This window comes from Adelges cooleyi, unplaced genomic scaffold (assembly GCF_023614345.1).
Source record: "Adelges cooleyi isolate 19-005CV unplaced genomic scaffold, UGA_ACOO_1.1 ACOO_flye_CR_arks_rails_tigmint_CR_PRNA_1, whole genome shotgun sequence".
Lineage (NCBI taxonomy): Eukaryota > Metazoa > Arthropoda > Insecta > Hemiptera > Adelgidae > Adelges > Adelges cooleyi.
The window spans coordinates 7,172,869-7,194,012 of record NW_026095751.1 but is presented as its reverse complement, the minus strand read 5'-3'; the positions used below and the strand labels follow the sequence as shown (position 1 = coordinate 7,194,012).

General features: G+C 28.7%; 1 protein-coding gene across 5 annotated transcripts; it reads right to left on the bottom strand.

The window, feature by feature from the left end:
• Positions 1-8,739: 8,739 nt before the first annotated feature.
• LOC126833109 (uncharacterized) lies at positions 8,740-20,144 on the bottom strand. 5 transcript variants are annotated; one of them, XM_050564257.1, is made up of 14 exons: positions 19,650-20,142; positions 17,938-17,985; positions 17,522-17,749; positions 16,781-16,882; positions 14,788-15,009; positions 14,214-14,303; positions 13,715-13,812; positions 12,783-13,024; positions 11,967-12,136; positions 10,783-11,446; positions 10,621-10,715; positions 10,031-10,152; positions 9,190-9,289; positions 8,740-9,096 (listed from the first exon to the last, which is right to left on the bottom strand). In XM_050564257.1, the coding sequence occupies exons 1-14, from the start codon at positions 19,704-19,706 to the stop codon at positions 8,941-8,943; spliced, it is 2,394 nt and encodes a 797-aa protein (XP_050420214.1). In that variant the 5' UTR covers positions 19,707-20,142; the 3' UTR covers positions 8,740-8,940. The 5 variants fall into 5 exon arrangements, with proteins under 5 accessions (XP_050420214.1, XP_050420236.1, XP_050420232.1 ...); XM_050564279.1 differs by having other exon boundaries at positions 19,585-19,658; XM_050564275.1 differs by lacking the exon at positions 19,650-20,142 and adding an exon at positions 19,132-19,563.
• Between the last annotated feature and the right edge of the window lie 1,000 nt (positions 20,145-21,144).

Sequence of the window (21,144 nt, the reverse complement as noted above, 5' to 3'; positions counted from 1 at the left end):
CGTAACCATTTTTACAACAAGGATTAAAGAACCATGCAATACAATTTTTTATTTAATATCAATATTTGAAAGGGGTTATTTTTGGGAAAATGGTTGTTTTCCAAGTAGTGGTTTGATTTAAAGCTAATCTTATTCCTCGGCGGGGGAAAGCGTGACATATATTGCCCCCGCCATACCCTCCGAAAAGTATCTTGTGTACACCACTTAAACTGTTAATATTTTTTTAAAACTGATGTACACATTGGTTGTAGTTTGTATAGGGCATCGGTTCTTAAAATATATTCCGCGTAACGATCTTAGCTAAATTAAATGCGTTTATTAATAAAATAATAAAATAAATTATTATTTTAAAAGTTGTTTTTTAAGTAAAATGTAAGTTTACAGTTAATAGTTGAAAAATTGGGGTTTAATTACAGTTGAGGTTCCGCTAAACACAAATTATTTTCTAAGGGTGCCGTGGCCGTAAAAGTTTGGAAACCGCTGGCAAAGGTATGTGTTGTTAGAGCCCAGACATATTTACATGGTTTACGTTTGCACCTATATTTACAAATTGGCTTTACCGACGTTTCGAAGGCCTTTCATCTTCTATCTCCAGAGCTGTGTTGTGTGCGGGTCACCATGTTGTTCACTCGGTGTAGACTGAAGCGATAGTCTCCACGCCCCTCCGTTCGTTGTATAAAATGCCGATGCGTGTTTACCCCATTTATTATTTTCTTGTTGCCGCCTTTTTGTTTGTATACGAACTAAATTTATTTATTCACACTAATACTAAAATCAGGAGCTTTTTTGACCTAGAACCACGTCGAAATGTCCAGAAAGGATCATAAAAGAAGAATCATAATGGGGAATAATAACAACAAAAACAACCACTGGCGGCAGACATCTAAGAAAGTCTTCGAAATAATAGCTTTCGTCGAGGCGGCTGCGGAGCGGATAATAATAATTTGGTTCCCGCGCGCGGATAATTAGGCGGCCTAGGTGTGCTTGACCCCCCCCCCCTCTCTCTCCTTAACGAGTACGCGATAATATATTATTATTTATTACATTACATACACGGTTATGTATAGATACTTTTATTATGCAGCGCACGGGGGGAATGGCCCTATGGAGACCCAAAGTAACTCGCCACACGCGTTTGATGTCCGAGACTACAGCGACCGTTTAATATCGTACATTATACACCGAATAGAGGAGTGTTAACGGCAACTAATAGGCGCAGAGACTCTAAGATGACCACCGTATCTACCCTCTACTCTACCGCCATAACTCCCCCCTTCCCCCTTGCTCCGAATAAGGAAACTGAACTGTTCCTCGGTCGCGGTCACTTAGTCCGGTCGTATGAATAATTAATACAGAATAAATAGTCAATCGCCGGCGACCACCACCGTCGTGCACGGGTATAAATTCCATAGACTGCATATTATCGTGTTCGTGAGGGTACCCATCTTCCCTTGGTTCGGGAACACTATTTATAGTGACGGACGAGTCAGGCAGTACTCGTCCGTGGTTCTTATGGACTTTATTTTTTTTTCTACTTACTTATTGCGCATGTTTTGCCCGATACCGTGTAATAATAATAACAATCGTTTTGCACGATGATCGCACGCACACACACACGCACACAACGATTAGATACCACTTGGTATGTAACCCCATGGCTACGGGTTCGCTACAGGCAACGAATAAATTTCAGCGTCTTCTTTTTTTTTCCTCGCAATTACTGTCGTATTGGTTTTGCGACAATATATCCTGGCGGGTTTAAACAGACACAATATTAATGTCGTACACGGGCGAAGAAGTTCACTGCTGGCCAGTGAACCTACACAGACCGCGTATCAACCTTCGGCAGAATCGCCCGAGTCGTTTATTTAGGCTAAGTCCTGACTTGTAGTAAAATATTTACCCAAAAAACTGTGGTTCCTGCGTTGTAAATGTGGAGACATTGTTTTTTATTTTTTTAATTCTGAACTAAGTCAACCAGTAAATGCGAGAAAAATAAGTATAGTAATTATAGTAATTCTAATAGATCGAAAATAATTAATATAATATGCGTTCAGTAACATAAATGACCAATAAGTAACAAGAAATGTAATTTGCAGCCAATTTGAAACAAAGATAACGAACACACCAAAGGAAGCTAATTAACCGAAAAACCCTGCGGATCACATTTTACTTTGCATATTTCATCACTTTAGTAAAATGTATTACATCTTACATCACTCTAATTAGTAGGTGTATGGTATATAATAATTAAAATCATGTAACAAAAAAAAAATGTTAATGTACATGGAGGGTAAATGATAGTAATTTATTTGGTAGAACTTAATTATACACCAATAACATGGTCCGGTTCGGGGTTCCTCTAACATTAAAGAAAAAACTAAGTCAAGACAGAAAAAGAGATGTAGATACTAGTAGAAGGCATAAAAAACGTTTCGGTCTGGTTTAAAAAAAAAACATTTTCTCTATATATCAGACAATAATTTTAAAGACATGACGTTTTATCTCGCATGCGTTCAACATAAAATATGTTGTAAATGAGTAAGTCACAAAAAAACCATAAGACAATACACTATATATAATCAGAACAAAGAGTTTTAAAATATCAATTAATACGTCCTACGAGATCAATAATTCTAAACTACATTTAACTGATATATTATTCAAATTATTATTTTTTATTTTATTTAACGGGCCAAAAGTCCTTTCTGACAGTGTTGAGAAGGAATTCGTTCCAAAAGGAACGGATTCCTGGAACGAGTTCTTTTTGTAGGAACGAAGCTTGGAACTGTTTCCTTTAAAAATAAAGGAACGAGGAAAATTAACGAATTATTTTTTTTGAGGAACGTGAACAAAAATGGCAATTTCTTAAAAAACATATCTTAGTGTAGTTTTCTGTGTTTCTAGACGTTATAAATAAATGTATTTTTAGTTGGTTTACGTTGACTATTGACAACGTAACGACTCCTACATATCCCAGCCTATATAGTAGGCTATTTAAATGAATCGACCTACTATAAATACTATTATTATGATATAAGTTTTCAAGTTTCCTAAAGTTTTCAATAATTAAAAACAATTTTTATAATTATTATTATTATTTAAATTCTAATAAAAAAAAATTATATAAGATGTTTACTTATTTTTTTGAAATAGGTAGGATCTATTTTATTTTTCCATTTCCCATATTTTTAACTCATTGAGATACCTATAACTGTGAAGTGTGAATTGGAAAAACAAAATATTTGAATTATTAATTACTTAGTATACTACTCTAATATTAATATAGTATTCAATTATATTAAATAAACTATTTGACGAAAAACGTAATATCTTGACACGATGATTAAAATATACCTTATTATCTTATGAATTATACCTTATAATTCATAATAATAATAACAAATTTTTTTTAAAAAACTTGGTTACAAAAAAGGAAAGAAAAGTGGAACGAATTTTTTTTTTTTAGAGAAACTGGATCTGTAACGAGTTCCTTGTTTGAATAAGGAACGAGGATCTGGAACGAGTTCTTATTTTAGGAAATGAACGGAACGAGATCCTTTTAAAAAGGAACTTTCTCAACACTGCAGAAGGATATTATAATACAAGAATAATGTATTTTACAAACTAAACAATATTTTTGAATGCAATAAAAACATTAGTCTAAAACAATTACAATAAGACATTAAGAAATCTAGAGAGGAGGAAACATTATTATTAGCTAATTGAAGCGCATGAGGGGAAAGGACTGTTTTCTTCTTATAATAAGGAATAATAAATAAACTCCTAGAAAAAAAATATGGATTTCTGAGACCTATTAGAGCCAGTATTTGTAAACAATCAATGTTAACGTTCAATAATATATATCATAATATCATATGTACAAATAATATCAGCAACCTGTCTTCTAACCTGAAGTAATCTAATGGATTCCTAAATACGCTTATAACATATACAAGATACAGGTGTATTTGTAACAAAAACCGGTCTGTTTAAAAAAACATTTTCCAACTCTCTATTATAGGTGGAGAGATTTTGGGGTCAACTAGAGAACCAAATTCTAACGATGGTCGAATATCTTACCCGGGTACAAAACAATGTTTTTAGGCAAATAATATTTTTAAAACTTTGAGTGTTTCTGCTAATAAAACCAAACATCTTATACAAAATGAATACCTTAATCTCTTAATACTTTTACCTTACCTTTCCGTGTTATTCAATTTATAATTATAAACAATAGGGCCTTTCTTGTGATTAAAGGAAATAAGTTGACATTTATTACTATTAAATTAGGTTTTCTCACTTCAGTCAAAAATGTTGACTAAATTATTTTGTAATATTTCTGAATCTGAATCCGATATAATACAATTTAGCATCATCAGCAAACAGCAATCATTTTATAGAAAAATCAAATACCTGAGGCAAGTCATTAATAAAAAAAAAGAAAACAGTTGGCTTAAGTGCGAACCTTGAAGGATGCCAAAACATACTAGAAATTCACCAGATATAATATGATAATAATTGATAAGAGTTTTATTAATAGATAATCTCATTGTAAACGTTATTAATAAATAGGTACATCAATTTGTACTACTATTGTAAGATGTAATTACTAATTAGATAGGTGTTTTATGATTTATGGACGTATCAAAAATGTGTACCTTATGTCAATGCCCTACTCTGTATACGATACATAACCAACGTTGTAACATAATAACTATTTTGTTGTATGATCAAAAATCGACGATCTAAAATATTAATTCAGACGTATTCACATATTTGTGACAAATAACATAACTTGTAATCTTCAAACAAACGCGCGCTGTTAATTGTTATTCATTTCAAACATTGTTTGTTTTTCAGTTATTACTTGAATGCAATACACATCATTGTAACAATACACGGTTCTCGGTACCTATAGATATAATACGAGTTGTATCCCTATAGCCTATACAGTATATAGGAAGGTAACTTTCGTCCTTCTCGTGGATATCATGTTGACAAACAAGCCGTTTCGAGAACAATACTTGGAGCACTCTATAATTGGAGTGGTTTTTTCGTTTTTGGCGATCGTCCGCGTTTGCTTTCTTTTAACGGCCGAGGTCGTTGGGACGTCAGCTGAGGTCATACACCGCCGAGGTCCGATGCCGGCCGCTCTCTCAAGGCCGCCGCAGTAGTAGTTTTCCCGTAAATATGTCGTCGTAGTCTGTCGATATAGCGGCGTTGGCGTTGGCGGTACGTGCAGCAAAGTTCAACGGACCCGTTCGCTGGATGAATTATATTACCTCTCTCCGCCGACTGTGCTGTAACATTCGCTATCGTCGCTATACCTCTATATAAACAGGTAAAAATAGCACAGAGATACATATATATATATATATATATATACAGAGGGAGTTTGATAAAAAGAGGAAAAGGACAAAAATGGAGAAAACAGCTGCTCTGCGCATAAGTCATAACGAGTATTTAGAATCACTACCGGATGATTAAAACGGTTATTATTATTAACAATATTGTCATCATTATCGTCTTGAATGTCGTTGGCATTAAAATACATAGTCTATGGTCTATGGAACAAATGATCGCAATTACATAAATTTACTAGCTGTCAGATGTTTGTATCTCATTGTATCTCAACGAGTCATCGGGCCAGCGTAAAAGTAGGACGTAGGACACACTGCAAAACGATCAGACGTCTGTTATTATTAATAATCTACTTGTTAAATAGATTATAGAAAACTCTACTTATTAACGTAGACGTTTTAGACGTAATGTCACAAAAAAATAACATTTCATTATTATATCGTGTAAAGCATTATATTTTAATAATAAAACTTAAAAGTATAACACCGTAAATTTTATAATTGCTTTTTTCACCTAACGAACACGTTTTTTGAAAAACTCGATTTTTCTTGATAATATAACTATTAAAAATTGATACAAAATACATTTTGTCAAATTGAATCTTGAAAAAACTAACTGTTACCACTTTATCTGTTGAGGTTGGAAGCGGACGGTTTTTTAGGAGTTTTATGTAGCTAATATTTGAAAAAAGTGGCTTTAACAAATTTCGTCCATATCAATTTATTTTTAGGGTAATTTATAAAAGCTTCAGCGTATTAGCTTCAACATATAACATATATTGTAATGTTTTCTATGGGTTAAAGCCATTTTGGTGGTAACTGGTACAATAAACAAATTTAGCCCAAAAGCCTGAAAAAGTACGCCTACTTAATATTTTAATTCTGAAAAATATTTGAGCTCATCGGCCTTTTTTCCAGGTATTTGTGGAAGTCGATTTTTGTAAAACTATTTCATTTAATTTAAAAAGACAAGAAAGTGAATACTAAACATTTGAGAAATTAAAATAAAATTTAAAAGCAATTTTAATTGAAATATAATAAAATAATTCCCACAGTAACCTAGAAAAGAGGCCGATAAACTCAACATTTTTTAGAGAATTGAACTCGGACCACCCTAAGTAGGCGTAATTATGTCAGGCTTTTAAGTCTACAACGTCAAAAAACAGATCACTTTCAATTCCCCCAAAGAAAATATTATGGTTCACCTTTTTTTTGTCCGGCCATAAGAGCAAGATTTTCACTAGGGACCTAGGGGGAATTTTTTTTTGTTGCATATCAAACTCATGAAGAAATTCTCCAAATAGTAGAGGAGAAGAGAGTTTTGCTATCCATCATTAGATCAAGAAGCGGAAAACTTATAGGACACTTAATGAGACATAACCCCTTCATAACCAACATAATGGAAGGAAGAATCAATTGACGCAAAGGAAGAGGCAGACCGAGGAACTAGGAAGACATTCATAGGAGGGATGATTGGAATGGCTGGATGCAACGGGTATTCACATATGAAGACTCTAGCATTAAAAAGAGAAGAGTGGAAGTTTATTTTTTCGCTATGACAAGGCTTAGCCTTTAGAAAAGAAGAAGAAGATCATCCACCAGAAGAAACTCGTAAATACGCTACTGACTTATAATGTTTTTGGACATGTAATGCATAAAACATATTGATTTTGTTTTGTACTATAAAAATGAAAATGTTTAAACAATATATACCTACTAAATAATCTTTAATCTTCATGGGTTAATCAAGTTTTTCAACAAGTAAAGAATTCACAACCATTATTATAGTTATAAATTATAAAACATAATATGCCGTTTTAGAGATACATTATTTAATACAATCCAACTCATACTAAAGAAAATCTATATACATCGACCCAGGAAGATCGATAATGCCTATTAAAAAGTCAATATAACGATAACGACCTTTATGCTGTACACACAATATGAATAACTTGAAAAGCCATTTCAACGTCAACTGTAAAGTATGCTTAAAGACATGTTTACAATCTGGAAACCTTTTCATTAAATAAATGTATGTACAAATAGTTATCTCATCTACTACTTATTAGTTAAAAAAATTATCACTGGTTTCTGGTGACTGGCGTCCTGAACTAGTAAGTAATAGCGATAACCGCTAAATATATATTAAGAAATTACGTTTTATTTTATATATATATATATATATATATATATATATATATATATATATATATATATATATATTTACATTATACATAGCCACACAAGCTTATGTAATGTTAAAAAAAAAATCAAATAACAAAAAACAATAGGTAGGATAAAGAACTTTAATAATAAAAAAAGTTGATGAAATTACCTAATTGATTGCCATTTTGGTGGTTCTTTTACTAAAATTAAGGATGCAGGACTTAAGGAGTACAAGCTTTGATAATCAGTGTTTTCAGTATATCATTATATAATTTTAGTTAACTAAAAATAATAAAATATTATAGTAAAACACTTAAAATTGTTTTTACATACACATGGCATAGTAGAGGATCTTACTAGTACAGGACACTCATGTGCCTTTTTTTTTTTTCAATAATTTTGAATAACATAATCGTTTTACCGAGCTTGTAAAGTGTGCATCTTTAGGCGTCTAGTGAAATTAATAGAGGTAGTGAATTGTTTGTAGCAGACAAGACTTCGTATGGTTTTTTCCGACGTGTTCGTATGCGGATTTTCAGGTTGGAGTAATTTTTCCATTAAGACCACATAACCATAGACCCACAATGCATGAATAGGCAACATAGTGAGCACACTATACAGTTCCGTCAGTTCAGCGCAGTATATCAGGCTGTGCCTGTTCGAATTCTAAGGTCCAAAAATGAAACTTTTTGAATTTCCACAATTTTATGTAACTTTATAGAGACACTGCTACTACATATTCACCTTAAATATTATCAAATATCGATTACTATTCAGACTATTGTTTTTCACATTGTCGTTTTCAGTTACAAAACAACTACAACTGGTTTTTTTAAAAATCATACTCTACATTTAATTAGATACCATAATAATTAATTAATAAGAGAGAAATTTATTGAAAAAAATGTTTATCAAACTGTGTGTTGCATATATTTTTTGGTTGTAAATAAATTGCTGTCATGCAGAACCCTTAATAGATACAATTTATTAGCATTGCAGAGAAATATAGGCGAATGGCAACCAAGATAAGGAAAAATAGAATTAAGAATTTTTGCAAATTATATTAAAATCATTAGCTTGTAAATGGTTCATAGTTCTCGGGAGAAAAAAAAATATATATAAATTTATATTAAATAAAATAAAATCAATGTCTATAGAACTAATAAAAGTAATCGAAAATACAATTATTAAAAAAATATATACATAATTAATACAATTATAATTTTGGTTTAATTTTTGGAAACTAAAATTTAATTTTTTAAATACAAAAGATAATACACAGTGTATATACTGTAAATCTTATTTACAATGATATAACCTCAATGAATACAAAAGATATTTAATCGCACAATAAGTAAATATGTATTAATAAAATATTATAGATTTATAGATTTTCAATTCGACAAAATTAATCTAATTCTATTAATTCCGGTGACTTGTTGATCTGTCGATTTCTAGGTAACACGTGACGAGCTCGATGCATGTGAGGAGTAGGTAGTCTATAACTAATTTGATGTGCAGACTGTTCGACTACAGTAGTAGTTGTAGTCATTCTTGTTACTTGCTAAAAATAAAAATTGTTCATTTTAGTAAAAACAATTATTAAATATTAACACAACAAAACATTCAATAAAAAATATAATTTCGTTTAACTCACATTGTAACCTTTGTGGTGCTGTTGCTGAACTATATGTTGTTTAACTTGCCTTTGCTGCATATTAGTATGAAACGTTACTGGTCTACTATATGGTAACCCACTGTAAATAAAATAATAAATATTATTTAATGATAATGATAATGTTAACATTAACATGTTCCTATACCTAAACTATTTTACCAAATATATTTTTTATTTCTCAATTTTGAGTTGACTTAAACATTTTTTTAATGTTTTTACTTTTTGTGGTATTTTCTAAGCCAATTAAGAATATGGAAAAATTACTCTACTAGTGATTTATTAATTTTGAAATTAAAGCCATGCATGACTAAATAAACAGGCATGAATACCTTGCAGAAATATTGTCCCAGAAACGGAAAAATAAGTATTTTACCATGTTAATTTTTATCTTAAGTAATAAGTTCTTCCACGACTGGGGCAAATGGGCAAAGATAGGAAAATTTTGTAATCAAACAGTTGTGCTAGTTTATTTAGTCACGAAGCAATGTAAGCCTGATCAAAAAGGGACGCACATTAGTTTTTTAGATCACAAAAACAAAGATAGGTTTATTATAAAAAATTAATTAATTAATTAAAAAACCGATACTTGATAATTAATAAATTCAAGATACAACATGAAAATTAATAGACGTGTTAAATCTTTATAGTCGTAATCAGCAAAAGAAAAAATATATTTAAGACTGGCAAACGTTTTTTTACCGAAAATCTCTGATCAAATGTGCAAGTGTTCCGAAACGTTGGCAAACTAGTCAAGACATCTAAGTGGGAGTAACCTCAAGTCATGTAAATAGTGTATATATAACAATGGTTTATTACTTACACTCTTGGACTTAGACATTTTGTTGATAAACCACTTTGTGGAACTGCACCTGTATGTTTAAGCCATTGGTTGTATACATTTCCTTCTTTAGAATTTGATGGGATTTGAGTGTTATTCACACTCTTTGTTGAAACAAAAAATAAGTTTTAAATTTATAATAAGCATAATTTCATAATGTAATAAAATCAAGAGGGAAGTTTTTTAACTAATAAAGTAGCGATAGAGTTATTTTTCTCTACGCGCTTTACTCTACCAAAATCCACTTCCTATCTTAAATTTCAACCTTTAATAACTAAGTAACTTTCCAAAACTGATTATCAACCAGTCAAAATTTTCAGAAAATTATTCTATATAAAATGGCTAACTTGAAAAAAAAAATGAAACAAAATAAATAGTTTAAAAAATGAAACCAGCCAAGTGCAATAAAGTGGTGTTTATAGCGCAAATGAGTATAAATTAATTTAAGAAAAAAATCTTAAAAATATTAAATATAACAAAAGTTATTTCATTTGTCAAATCTTTGAGTGGAACCTGTATATGTTTATATATATATATGGATAAACAATATAAAAAATTAACTTTATACACACTCGATAAATTTGTGGAGATCTAGACATTTTAGGCATGCCATTTTTTACTTCATTTTGTACATTCCCATGCCAGTTATTTTTTTTATTAAAATTTGCTTAAAAAAAAAAAAAAATATGATTATAATTGACACAAATGAAAGTAATTAGATAATAAAAACTCACATTTATTTTTTGTATCCATTTGACTTCTTTTGTGAATCACTGGAAGATTGGGCATATCACAAACAGTCATTTCTAAATCAGATCCAGAACCATCGTGCTCAATAATTTCTATAACTTTGTCTTCATTTTTTAATAACTCTTGTGGTACAACTTCTGATTCATTAATGATAGGATCACCTACACTTTCATCGCTAATTGTTTGAACATCAGTACAATTGTTATTATTTTTTAATCCAACATTTTTTTCTTCAGTAGCACCAATTTCAACAAAAGAATTTTTTAATTGTTTTTGTTTATTTTTTATGTCATTATTTTTAGAATTATCTGTCTCTTTCATATCAACTTCAGTCTTTTCATTTTCACTAATTGTTTTTAAATTTTGTAAAACATATTTGTCTGATTTTTTTTCACACGGTTTTAAGTCTATAGATGCAACTTTCAATTTTTTAGAACACTTTGAATGGGTTTCCTCACTATTGCTGAAATTTGGAGATTGTTTCCTTTTTGTTTCAATATTCTTGGTTTTATAAAATGATATAGTTTTTTTTTCCGGTTTGTCATTCAATTCTTCATCTGAACTACTATTTTCACATTCAGTGTTACCGCGACTTGAACAATTGGTTTCTTCTTTTTTATTTTGCTTAAGTTCAAATTCCTTGGCCAACTACAAATTAAATTAAGAAAACTGAAGGTTAATATTAATACATTTCTCATAAATTTGAATACAATAATTATTATAAATCACCACTCTGTACGAAAACAGCATGTTATTTTGTCAACGAAAATACAACACTTCAGCTTAGATGAACGTTATCGTTCAGCAACTAAAATGTGCTAGTTAAGGTATTTCTGTATTAAAATAAGAACATATCTTTACATTTAACTTATACACAAGTAAAATAAATTTACACTAGCTTAGTACTACATTAGTCCCATTTTAACTAAAAAATAAATGTTATTAATATTCGAATCATAGAGACTTTTGAAACACGATCATTGATTAATCATAATAATTTTTGCATATCATATAAAGTTATCTTATTAAGTAACTTAATAGAATCTAACGATGATTGAGAACACTTACAGCCATTTTATTTTATTTAAATTGAGCAAATACTCTAAATAATCATAATGATACTAATAGTAATAAATACAGTAATAACATGTAATATGAATCAAAATACCTTATTCATTGATAAATCCATTTTTTTATTACTTTCTTCTAATTTTTTTTTTAGTTCTTCATTTTCTTCAGCTGGATCTTTTTCAGTGATCATTTCAGAAATACGACTCATATAATCATTCACTCTTATCAGCTTTAGCTGCTTACCAAGTTTAAGGAACGCATCTCGAGCTATAATTTTTTTAAACATCAAAATTTAATTAATCAGCAAAATAATATTTATTACATTAATTCTAAAGTATAAAATATCTTAGTACTACATTAGTCCCATTTTAGCTAAAAAATAAATGTTGTTAAATAAATGTTAATAACTTAATTGTTATCTGAATTTTAATAATAAAAATTGGGAAATATATTTTTTATTGGTATGTCTGACATAATAAAAACATACTAGATATTATATTAAGAAATGGAAAACATTAATAAAAATTATTCAATATTAAGCAACAATAGACTCTTTTGTAACTTTAGGTGCCAGCATAATCTAAGGTAATACTAAGCCCTCAGATATTACTTTTATTCCATATACAACTCTTCATATTTTTTTATTAATAAGTTGATTAACTAATAATTAACCAATAACTACTTTTGTTTTTAATAAATCTCCTATAATAATAAGTAATAAAATAAAATATTTTTAAATCCTGACTGAGCAGTCTCTTGAAAGCATTGAAGATAATAGCAAATTGCAATTTTATAATCAATTATTACATTACAGCTAAAGTATACATATATATTTTTTTTTTGTGAATGTTTTTAAAATTTTAATACTTAATTATAAACAGTTACAAGTGGCTTAGGTTTTCTAGATACTTACATATGTTGCTCAACTTATTTTCACTCCAATTTAATTTTTTCTTTTTATTCAAACGTTCTAACAATTCATACACTTCATTATAATCTGGAAACTCTTTTTGTGTATTGTAATATTTCTCTATCGTTTTATTCACCAATGTATTGTCAGTTCCTTTGAAACGTATAAGTGGTTGTTCAAGAAATACAGGATTTTTAGTAAGTTTGCACAACCTTTTATAAATTTCAACTGCTCTTCTTTCATACCTAAAAAAAAAAAAACCTTAATACTATTTATGTCACTATGTTTTTTAACTTAATTTAATTCCCTCCAGACCCTAATATAATAGAAATGACAGAAATAAAAATTAATTGACAAAATATATAAACATCTCATAAAAAAATTATTTTTTTTTGCTAAATTAATACATTTTTAATTAAAATACACAACTTTTTTTCTAATTTGAAAATAAATGATACTTGTGATAACTTCCTGAAATAATAAAACTTAATCACAATACTTCAATATTTAACTATCAGTGTTGAAAAACATACTTGCTTAAGTAATATAGTAAAGCTCAAATTAATTTAGGCAAGGTGAATAATATTAGGTAAAATACAATACGCTAGTAATTTGACACAAAAATGTATGATTAATTATACTATTTATACTGCTATATAAATAAAATTATTATTAGTGCTTCACTTTTGCTCAATTACCTCTTTCTCCAGAAAAGTGTTGATTCAGCAAAAGTGTAGCACTAATTTTCATTTTATTTATATAGCATAAATGTAAGGTTTTAATAATTTATTTGTGTACAGTAAATATATAGGTATATTATTAAAACTTTTTCTAATATATTTTTAGAAAATTATAATGTATCAAAAAAAAATGTTAGGTAGATTGATTGAATATGTAAAAAACAACATAATTGTTATCATAAAACAATTACTTGCCTGTCCTTTAGTATATAAGGTGAATTGTTATCAAAGTCATCTGAATTGCTAATTGACATTTCTGTTTCATCAATTTTTTTTATTTTTATGCGAGCTATCTGAAAATAAAAAATAAAATACTCCCCTTATACTGTGCATATTTTTTCTTCATCAAGTTTAAAAATAATTTTAGCCAAAAGTGTGCACAAGAGTTTGTGTCATGGAATGTTTCTCCAATCATTTATCTGCCCTCAACTCCAAAATCAATTACTAGGCATGGTCTAGTAGGGTAGAGTCAACAACGACATGTTCACATGCCCCTCCCCTCCAACTCAACAACAACTTTTTTTTGGTATTATTAATTTTTATTCCCAATAATGATATAATTATTCTTCTAATTATTTTAAGACAAGTTATGTTCGCAACAATTGTCTAATTGGGACTTATGGATTATGTGCAGAGTGAGTTTAGGTACCTTGTGTGCACACTTGACTATATCAAACATCCAAATATAGATTACCTGAAGTGCTTCTCTAAGTTTTCTTATTTTTTCATTTTTTTTTTGAGTTTGTTCTTTATTTTCTGGTGTAGGACTTTTTTGATCTTGGATCTAATTTATAAAATTATGCATAATCCATAATTTAGAGATTTAGGTCCAAATAGGCATTGTAATAATACAAACCGTAGTTTTGCAATTTAATCTCGACATATAAAAGAAAAATCTTTTGGAAAAATGTTTATTGCATTTAAGCATTAATATAATCCTATTAAAATTAATCCTCTGCATCACAGTTTAAATAAATAAGGTATAAATACTAACAATATTATATTGTCATTATCATTAATCAGATAGTGTTACAATGTGATTATTAATGAAACTCATACAGAAATTGAACAAAATAGAAAATTTGAAGAAGTATGCTTTTAACCTGTTTACTTACTGCCAGTTCATTTTAGGCTCTCTTACCATATTGGATATGAATGTTAGGAAATGCTTAAGAATGAAAATTGGAGAAATAATACAAAATTTACCTAAAATTCTTAAATTTATTGTAACATTAAAAGTTATAAAGAATTAAAAATTCAATATTTACCCTTTTAGCACTCTTAAATTGTCGCAACTGGTCATAAATATTTTCAAGATGTACATATGATTCTGCACTACTATCAGGCCAAACTGATTGATTTGCTTCTCTCAGTAATTTTATAAATAACTTACTTTCAGTAAAATCAGATGGTATTGATTTAAACAATGTTTTAATTGTATCAATATTTGACTTCGGAAATTTAACATTATCGTAACATTTTTCAATCAACTGTAAAATATAAGAAAATGAAAAATGAAATACATATTAAACATTAATAAACTAAGCTAATTATTTTTACCATTGAAAATTTACTCTAGAATTTGGTACTCATTTACAAGCTAACATTTTTAATAACAATAATTTGTAATGTTTATTAAATTGCCATATTATAGGCGTTAACTTAAAAACAATAATTGACAACTTTAACATTTTAAAAGAAAGCCGAATAAAAGTTATGTTTGAATTTTACATTCTTTCATATATATATATTTATTAATACTTTTTTTTGTTGGCATAACTTTTTATTTAAAGAATAACCAAATTAGGAAGATTTTAAAGATGATAACTTACGATAAGGTACGCTAACATAACCTAATCATATGTGGCATAATTAATATTATAAAAATGTTCAACCGTTCCTACGCATAAATTAATATAATAAAAATAAACAAAATGTTTTTAATTTCTTTTAAGTCTTTAATAACTACAATTATTTATTCTATCTCTTCTTTAGGTTAGTATTATAATTTCTTAGTTGTACACAGTGTGCGGTCCATAAGTTTTGGACTAAATTTATAAAAAATAACACAATAGTGAATTTTAACATTTATTCAAAATAAGACTAATTTGAGTCAATATAAGCTTTACTATGTGTTTTCAGCAGTAGCAGAGACTTTTCAAAGTTGCTTAAAGACATGTTCCTAGGTCGCTCAGTAAATGCTTCCCGAATGTCGCGAATTATATCATAGCAGTTCCCCTTCAACTGCTATTACAGTTTTGGAAACAGGAAATAGTCCAGCGGGGACAAATTGGGCAAGTACGGTTGATAGCAGTGTAAAGCAACAACTAGTTTTTAGGCTGAAAATTGATATATGTACAACCATAGCCAAATGAGCAGGTGCGTTGTTGTACAACAAGCAAAAATCACAGCTTTTAAACAAGGTGGAGTATATACATCAAATGCACATTTATAGTCAATCCAAAACACTTTTATAGAAGACAGCATTAAATGTTTATCTTTCAGACTAAAAGTCCTAGTGCAGAATTCTTAGGCTGTCAAAAAACACGATGAGCATCGTTGATGTCGTACGGTTGTATTCATTGTCTTTCACAGGTCTTCACTAGATTATCTACCAACTCGAAAACCTCTTTATACCATCCCTGAAGTGTTCTAGTAAGCTTTATGAACCATATTCACGTTTCTGAAGCGGACAAAACCGGTTTTAATACAAAATGTAATTGTGTTAAGTTGCTCCTCCTTTTCATTCATAGCAAACGTGTACTGATATGAGTGATTGAGTTCAAAAGCTCTATAGAATATTAAATGGAGGTTTGTATTATATAGAGTGGATTGATATTTGATAGCGCTAATGGTAATAACTAAATAAAATAAATTAAAACTTTTGGATCGCACTGTAGCTAAAAATACATCAAGAGAATACCATAACATCGCATTTCCCAACCGCACTTCCACTCCAATCATAAAAATAGTTATACAAAACTGGTTATCGATCAGTCAACATTTTTAGTAAATTATTTTTAATATAAAATGTTAATGAAATGTATGCGTTACAATTCAAGTTTTAAAAGTTGCTATCAAAATAAACTAAGTTGGAAGAGGTGTAAAAACAAAAACAAAATGTAACAAATTGAAATCACATTGTGTAAACACAATATGGAAAAAAAAATTTTTTTAATATTATTTAAACCTAGTGAGATATTGAGTGGTTCAATGATAAATTAATCACCTTGTATTATTAGAAACATCATAATTAATTACCTCATCAAAAAGTTTGTGACTGATGTAACAATTTCCATTACTTGGAATCATACCAACATCTTGATTCTCATTTTTTGATGTATTAGAAACGCAATTATTAGTCTAAATAAAAATATATTTTTTTAATTAAAAATGCATATAAAATACCTCTAATATTTAATATTCAAAGATTTTTTTAAATTTTCAAACTATTGCTTGAAAAAGTATATAACTTGATTATGGAATTCTCATAATTTCCAAAAAAAAAAAAATATATATATAGGAGAAATAACATATACAAAATGTATAAAATGAAAAATGAATAATATATACTGATAAATATGTGAGTTTATAATTTTAAATTGTATATATATATATTTAGTCTATTATAAAAAAAAAACATAAATGGAGAATAAATTTACAATTATTTTTGAATCAAAAATGTTTTATACAATAAAAATAAGTGATCAATATAAGAATTACCAACACTTAAGGACCTTACACCTTAACAAAAATTAGTTAAAATGTTCAACAAACCCCCAAAAAAAGTGAATAAAGGATAACATTTTCCTAGTTAAAATAAAAATAAAACAATTTTTAACAGTTATTTAAAAAATCATATTTTGAATATCTTCTTAAAACTAAAAATAAACTTAAGGTGGATTTTTAAACCATTATTTAACTTGCATAATTAATTGTATAATGTTGATAGTTCTAAAATATCTTTTAAAAGTGTAAATTTATATAAAAAATAAATTTTACCGTGGAGCTAGAAGAATCATTATTCCATAACTGTAATAGTTTATTGTACACTTTAGCCAGATAATCAAATGACTTTTTTTCTGGACGAATATTTTCAATTCCTTCTTTAATTAAATTACTTAATTCATTTGAAACGTTCTGGCTTCTAATGCATGTATCATACATTTTATCCATATCTTTTAGTAATGCATCAGGAAATGTACCAGTCTTTTGGCATGCATCCTTAAACTAAACAGTACTCATTTTGAAATAGTTAATTTTGTTTTTCAGGAACAATAAGGATTCTTAGAGGAATAACGAAGAACAACAATGAGGAACAATAATGAAGTTTAATAACAATGCATCCTTAAAACAATTACTTAAAGCAATTAGTCTAAATTAAAAGCTATTTATATTTTTGATGACTTTTATTTTACCTTATCGAAATCAGGAGTACTTAAATATTCATTATTCTTTTTATAGGCCTGAAAAATGTTTTAATATTATTTATAAATATATATACATGTATGTTATGTATATATATATATTATATATATATTATATATATATATATATATATATATATGTGCTACATGTTATGTATATATATATGTATATATATACATATATATAAATGCAATCTAATATTTAATATTTTCTGGCTTATAATATAATACTGAAAGATTTTCAGTATCATGGACACCATGAAATATGTTCAATTCCAATAATCTGATAATGTCCTTATTGGAATACATCTTAACAAAATCCATTTACAATTTTTGATATTTCAAATCTTAAATACTAACCCAAAAAATTTCTTTTGTAAAATGTGTTGGGTTTGACAGTTGTTTAAACAATAACAAATGATGGTAGGGCAAATGCGTATTATATTATTTACTATCCAATTGATAATTACAGTAATATTCAATAGGTATTTCAAAAGGGTATATACATATGTTAAAGTGCTGGATTTGTAAACCTAATCACTAAATTTATGTGGGATTCCATAAACATAAAGTTTTACAGGATAACATAAAGTTTAATGAATTAATAAACATTTTAAATACACCATTTAGAATAACATTTTTTTAATAAATTGTTTTTTATTGATAAAAATTGAATAAATTTAAAAAGTTAATAAATTATAAACAAACATATTGGGACGGGGTGGTCACAGGAGTATATGAATTATTACAACTGAAAGTGAGAAAATCACTTTTATGCAAATCTAAAAATATAAATATTGATAAAAGCTCTGTACATAATGACAATAACGTGCTTAAAAATGTATTTTTCATTTAATTAGGATTGGGTATCTACTTCTGATAGATATGATACATGAAGATTTCAGTTCAGCGATTAAGAAGTATTATAGGTCTATACACGAAAACAATAGTTTCGTATCATGTTATGTATGAATTATAATATGAATATAATGACTTAACTTAAGGTTTACATTTTTGGAAAATTTGTGATGAATATCCAAAGTTAAAAAAATTGAACTTTAAGTGAAAACTGTTGTTGATTTTACATTGATTACTGTACGGTTCCAAATACTGATAAATTCAAATAATGACCTAGCGAGGTCTACCTCAGCTAATTAACAACATAATGAAAATACTTTCAAATACCTGCAGACTGTTGATTCAATCACACATATACTCTGAAAATAAGAATCGACTTTGGCGGCTACATAAAAACTGGTTTTTTATGTGGCTTTCAGATAGCTGCCGGGGTCGTTTCCTATTTGAACTGACAATAGTAACCTAAAAATTCACTACGGTCAATGTATGTAATTATCCCTCTCTATTTGGCTCTTCCTTAATAAAAAAAAGTTTTACTACAGATTTTTGAGAAAATTGTAAGCTCATTCTAGATCTACCTACGGTCTAATTTTCAGACCCTAACTTCACCCTAATAAAGTGAAATAAAGATAAGTTTCCACCTCTTCTAGGGGAGAGAGTTAATGATATTTCTTTGTTTGTCAACGTTTATGGGTAGTACTATTTCTAGGTTCAGTAGTCCAGAAGTTATCGTAGGTCCAGACACAATAAAAATAAAAACACATCATTGTAAAAACATACCTTCTCAGCTACGCATCAAAGCTAAAATAATATTATTAATATTTAATAATTGAATAGTTACACACTTTTGAACTAATATCTTTATCTTCATTGTCTTGAGACAGATTTTCGACAATCGACATTGTTAAGTAGGTTAAGCAAGGTGTATTTGAAAGACTTAAGTATGTAACCCTTGATTATTAAATGACTATTGCAAAATAAGTATAAAAAACCAATTATACTTAAACAGGTACACATAAATTAATGGTATTTATAAAATAACTTGTGTAAAATATTATGATAAAAAAGAAAGTTCAAAACATTGAGTAACAATATCAGGTCGCAAATTAAATAACGGTAGGTTAAATCCTTAACTCATACCAATGTCTGAACCCGACAAGTGACAACTATAGTCCGGCTCACGAAAACTGAGCGTTGACATCAGCGCTACCAGTGGCAAATTCCCATTAGTGGGTATCAACATAATTGGCGGGCTTTTTGAAATGTTTAAATGTACATATTTTATTATTTTGTCTCGCGCACTACGTTACGTGTTAAAAATATAGCAATTAAAAACAATTAATAAAAATATGTTTAGTATGTATATTTTAACATAACAGCTGACTTTATCCAACAGCTGACAACAACAATAATACATACAATACGGAGAACCACTGGCATCGACAATATTTGGCCGCCGCCCATCGGCCTTGAACGTTCAGTTTTCGTGAGCTGGACTATAAACATAATAAAAAGCGATTGAATTATTATATGAGATTTAAATTATACTTTGAATGAACTACCGTTAGAGTGAAACAAAACTTGAAAAAATCGTATTCAGATATTATAATTTAGAGCGTGTCAAGAATCAAGATAAAAACGTACACCGTAGCCATAGATCTTATAATATTAGACAGTAGATGGAGAATATTACAATTTACATGCATGTAGTTTAGTTCCAGCGAACCGACGTGACTGCGCTGACAACGGGGCTCGATGACGTCCTAAGGCCATTTGCTCATGCGCATTCGAGTTATTCGAGTTTGGATATCTAAATAATACAGCATAGTGTTTTTAATTTTCGGCGCATGCGCAAAGCCAAAGACGTGTTCCACCAGAGCAAATAGGAAACATCTAGGTATAGTCTATTATACTTTAAATAATATGATATATATGGTACATGCATTTATTTTCCAATATACCTACGAATTCCTTATTGTTATGAACTAAAATAATATTGAACATTACATATTAATTCATAGAATGAAATTTCTTAACGCTAAACTAAAGATGAATTAAACGTAATTAACAAATCAGTATAATTCATATTGTAGTTTTTGATAATGTAGTCTATATCGTCCTGTATAAAGTCTTCTTTTTTAAACATAAATAAAGTGAGACAATTTCCTGAGAAGTATTTTTTACCGCCAAAATGGCTAGAACACAGAAAAACTTGTAAATGTTAGTAATTATACCCAGTAATTCTATATGCATGTGAAACGTGGCCAACGGCAAAAGAAGACGAAAGAAAGCTAGCACTTTTAAAAAGAAAATTCCTCTTCCTCCTTGTATCTATCCTAT

Excerpts from the sequence above, each read along its gene's own strand:
- LOC126833109 (XM_050564257.1), bottom strand. The coding sequence starts at position 19,706 with ATGTCGATTGTCGAAAATCTGTCTCAAGACAATGAAGATAAAGATATT. Across the intron at positions 17,750-17,937 it reads GTACTCCTGATTTCGATAAG|TTTAAGGATGCATGCCAAAA; the intron begins GTAAAATAAAAG and ends AGTACTGTTTAG. Across the intron at positions 9,097-9,189 it reads AGCACCACAAAGGTTACAAT|CAAGTAACAAGAATGACTAC; the intron begins GTGAGTTAAACG and ends TTTTATTTTTAG.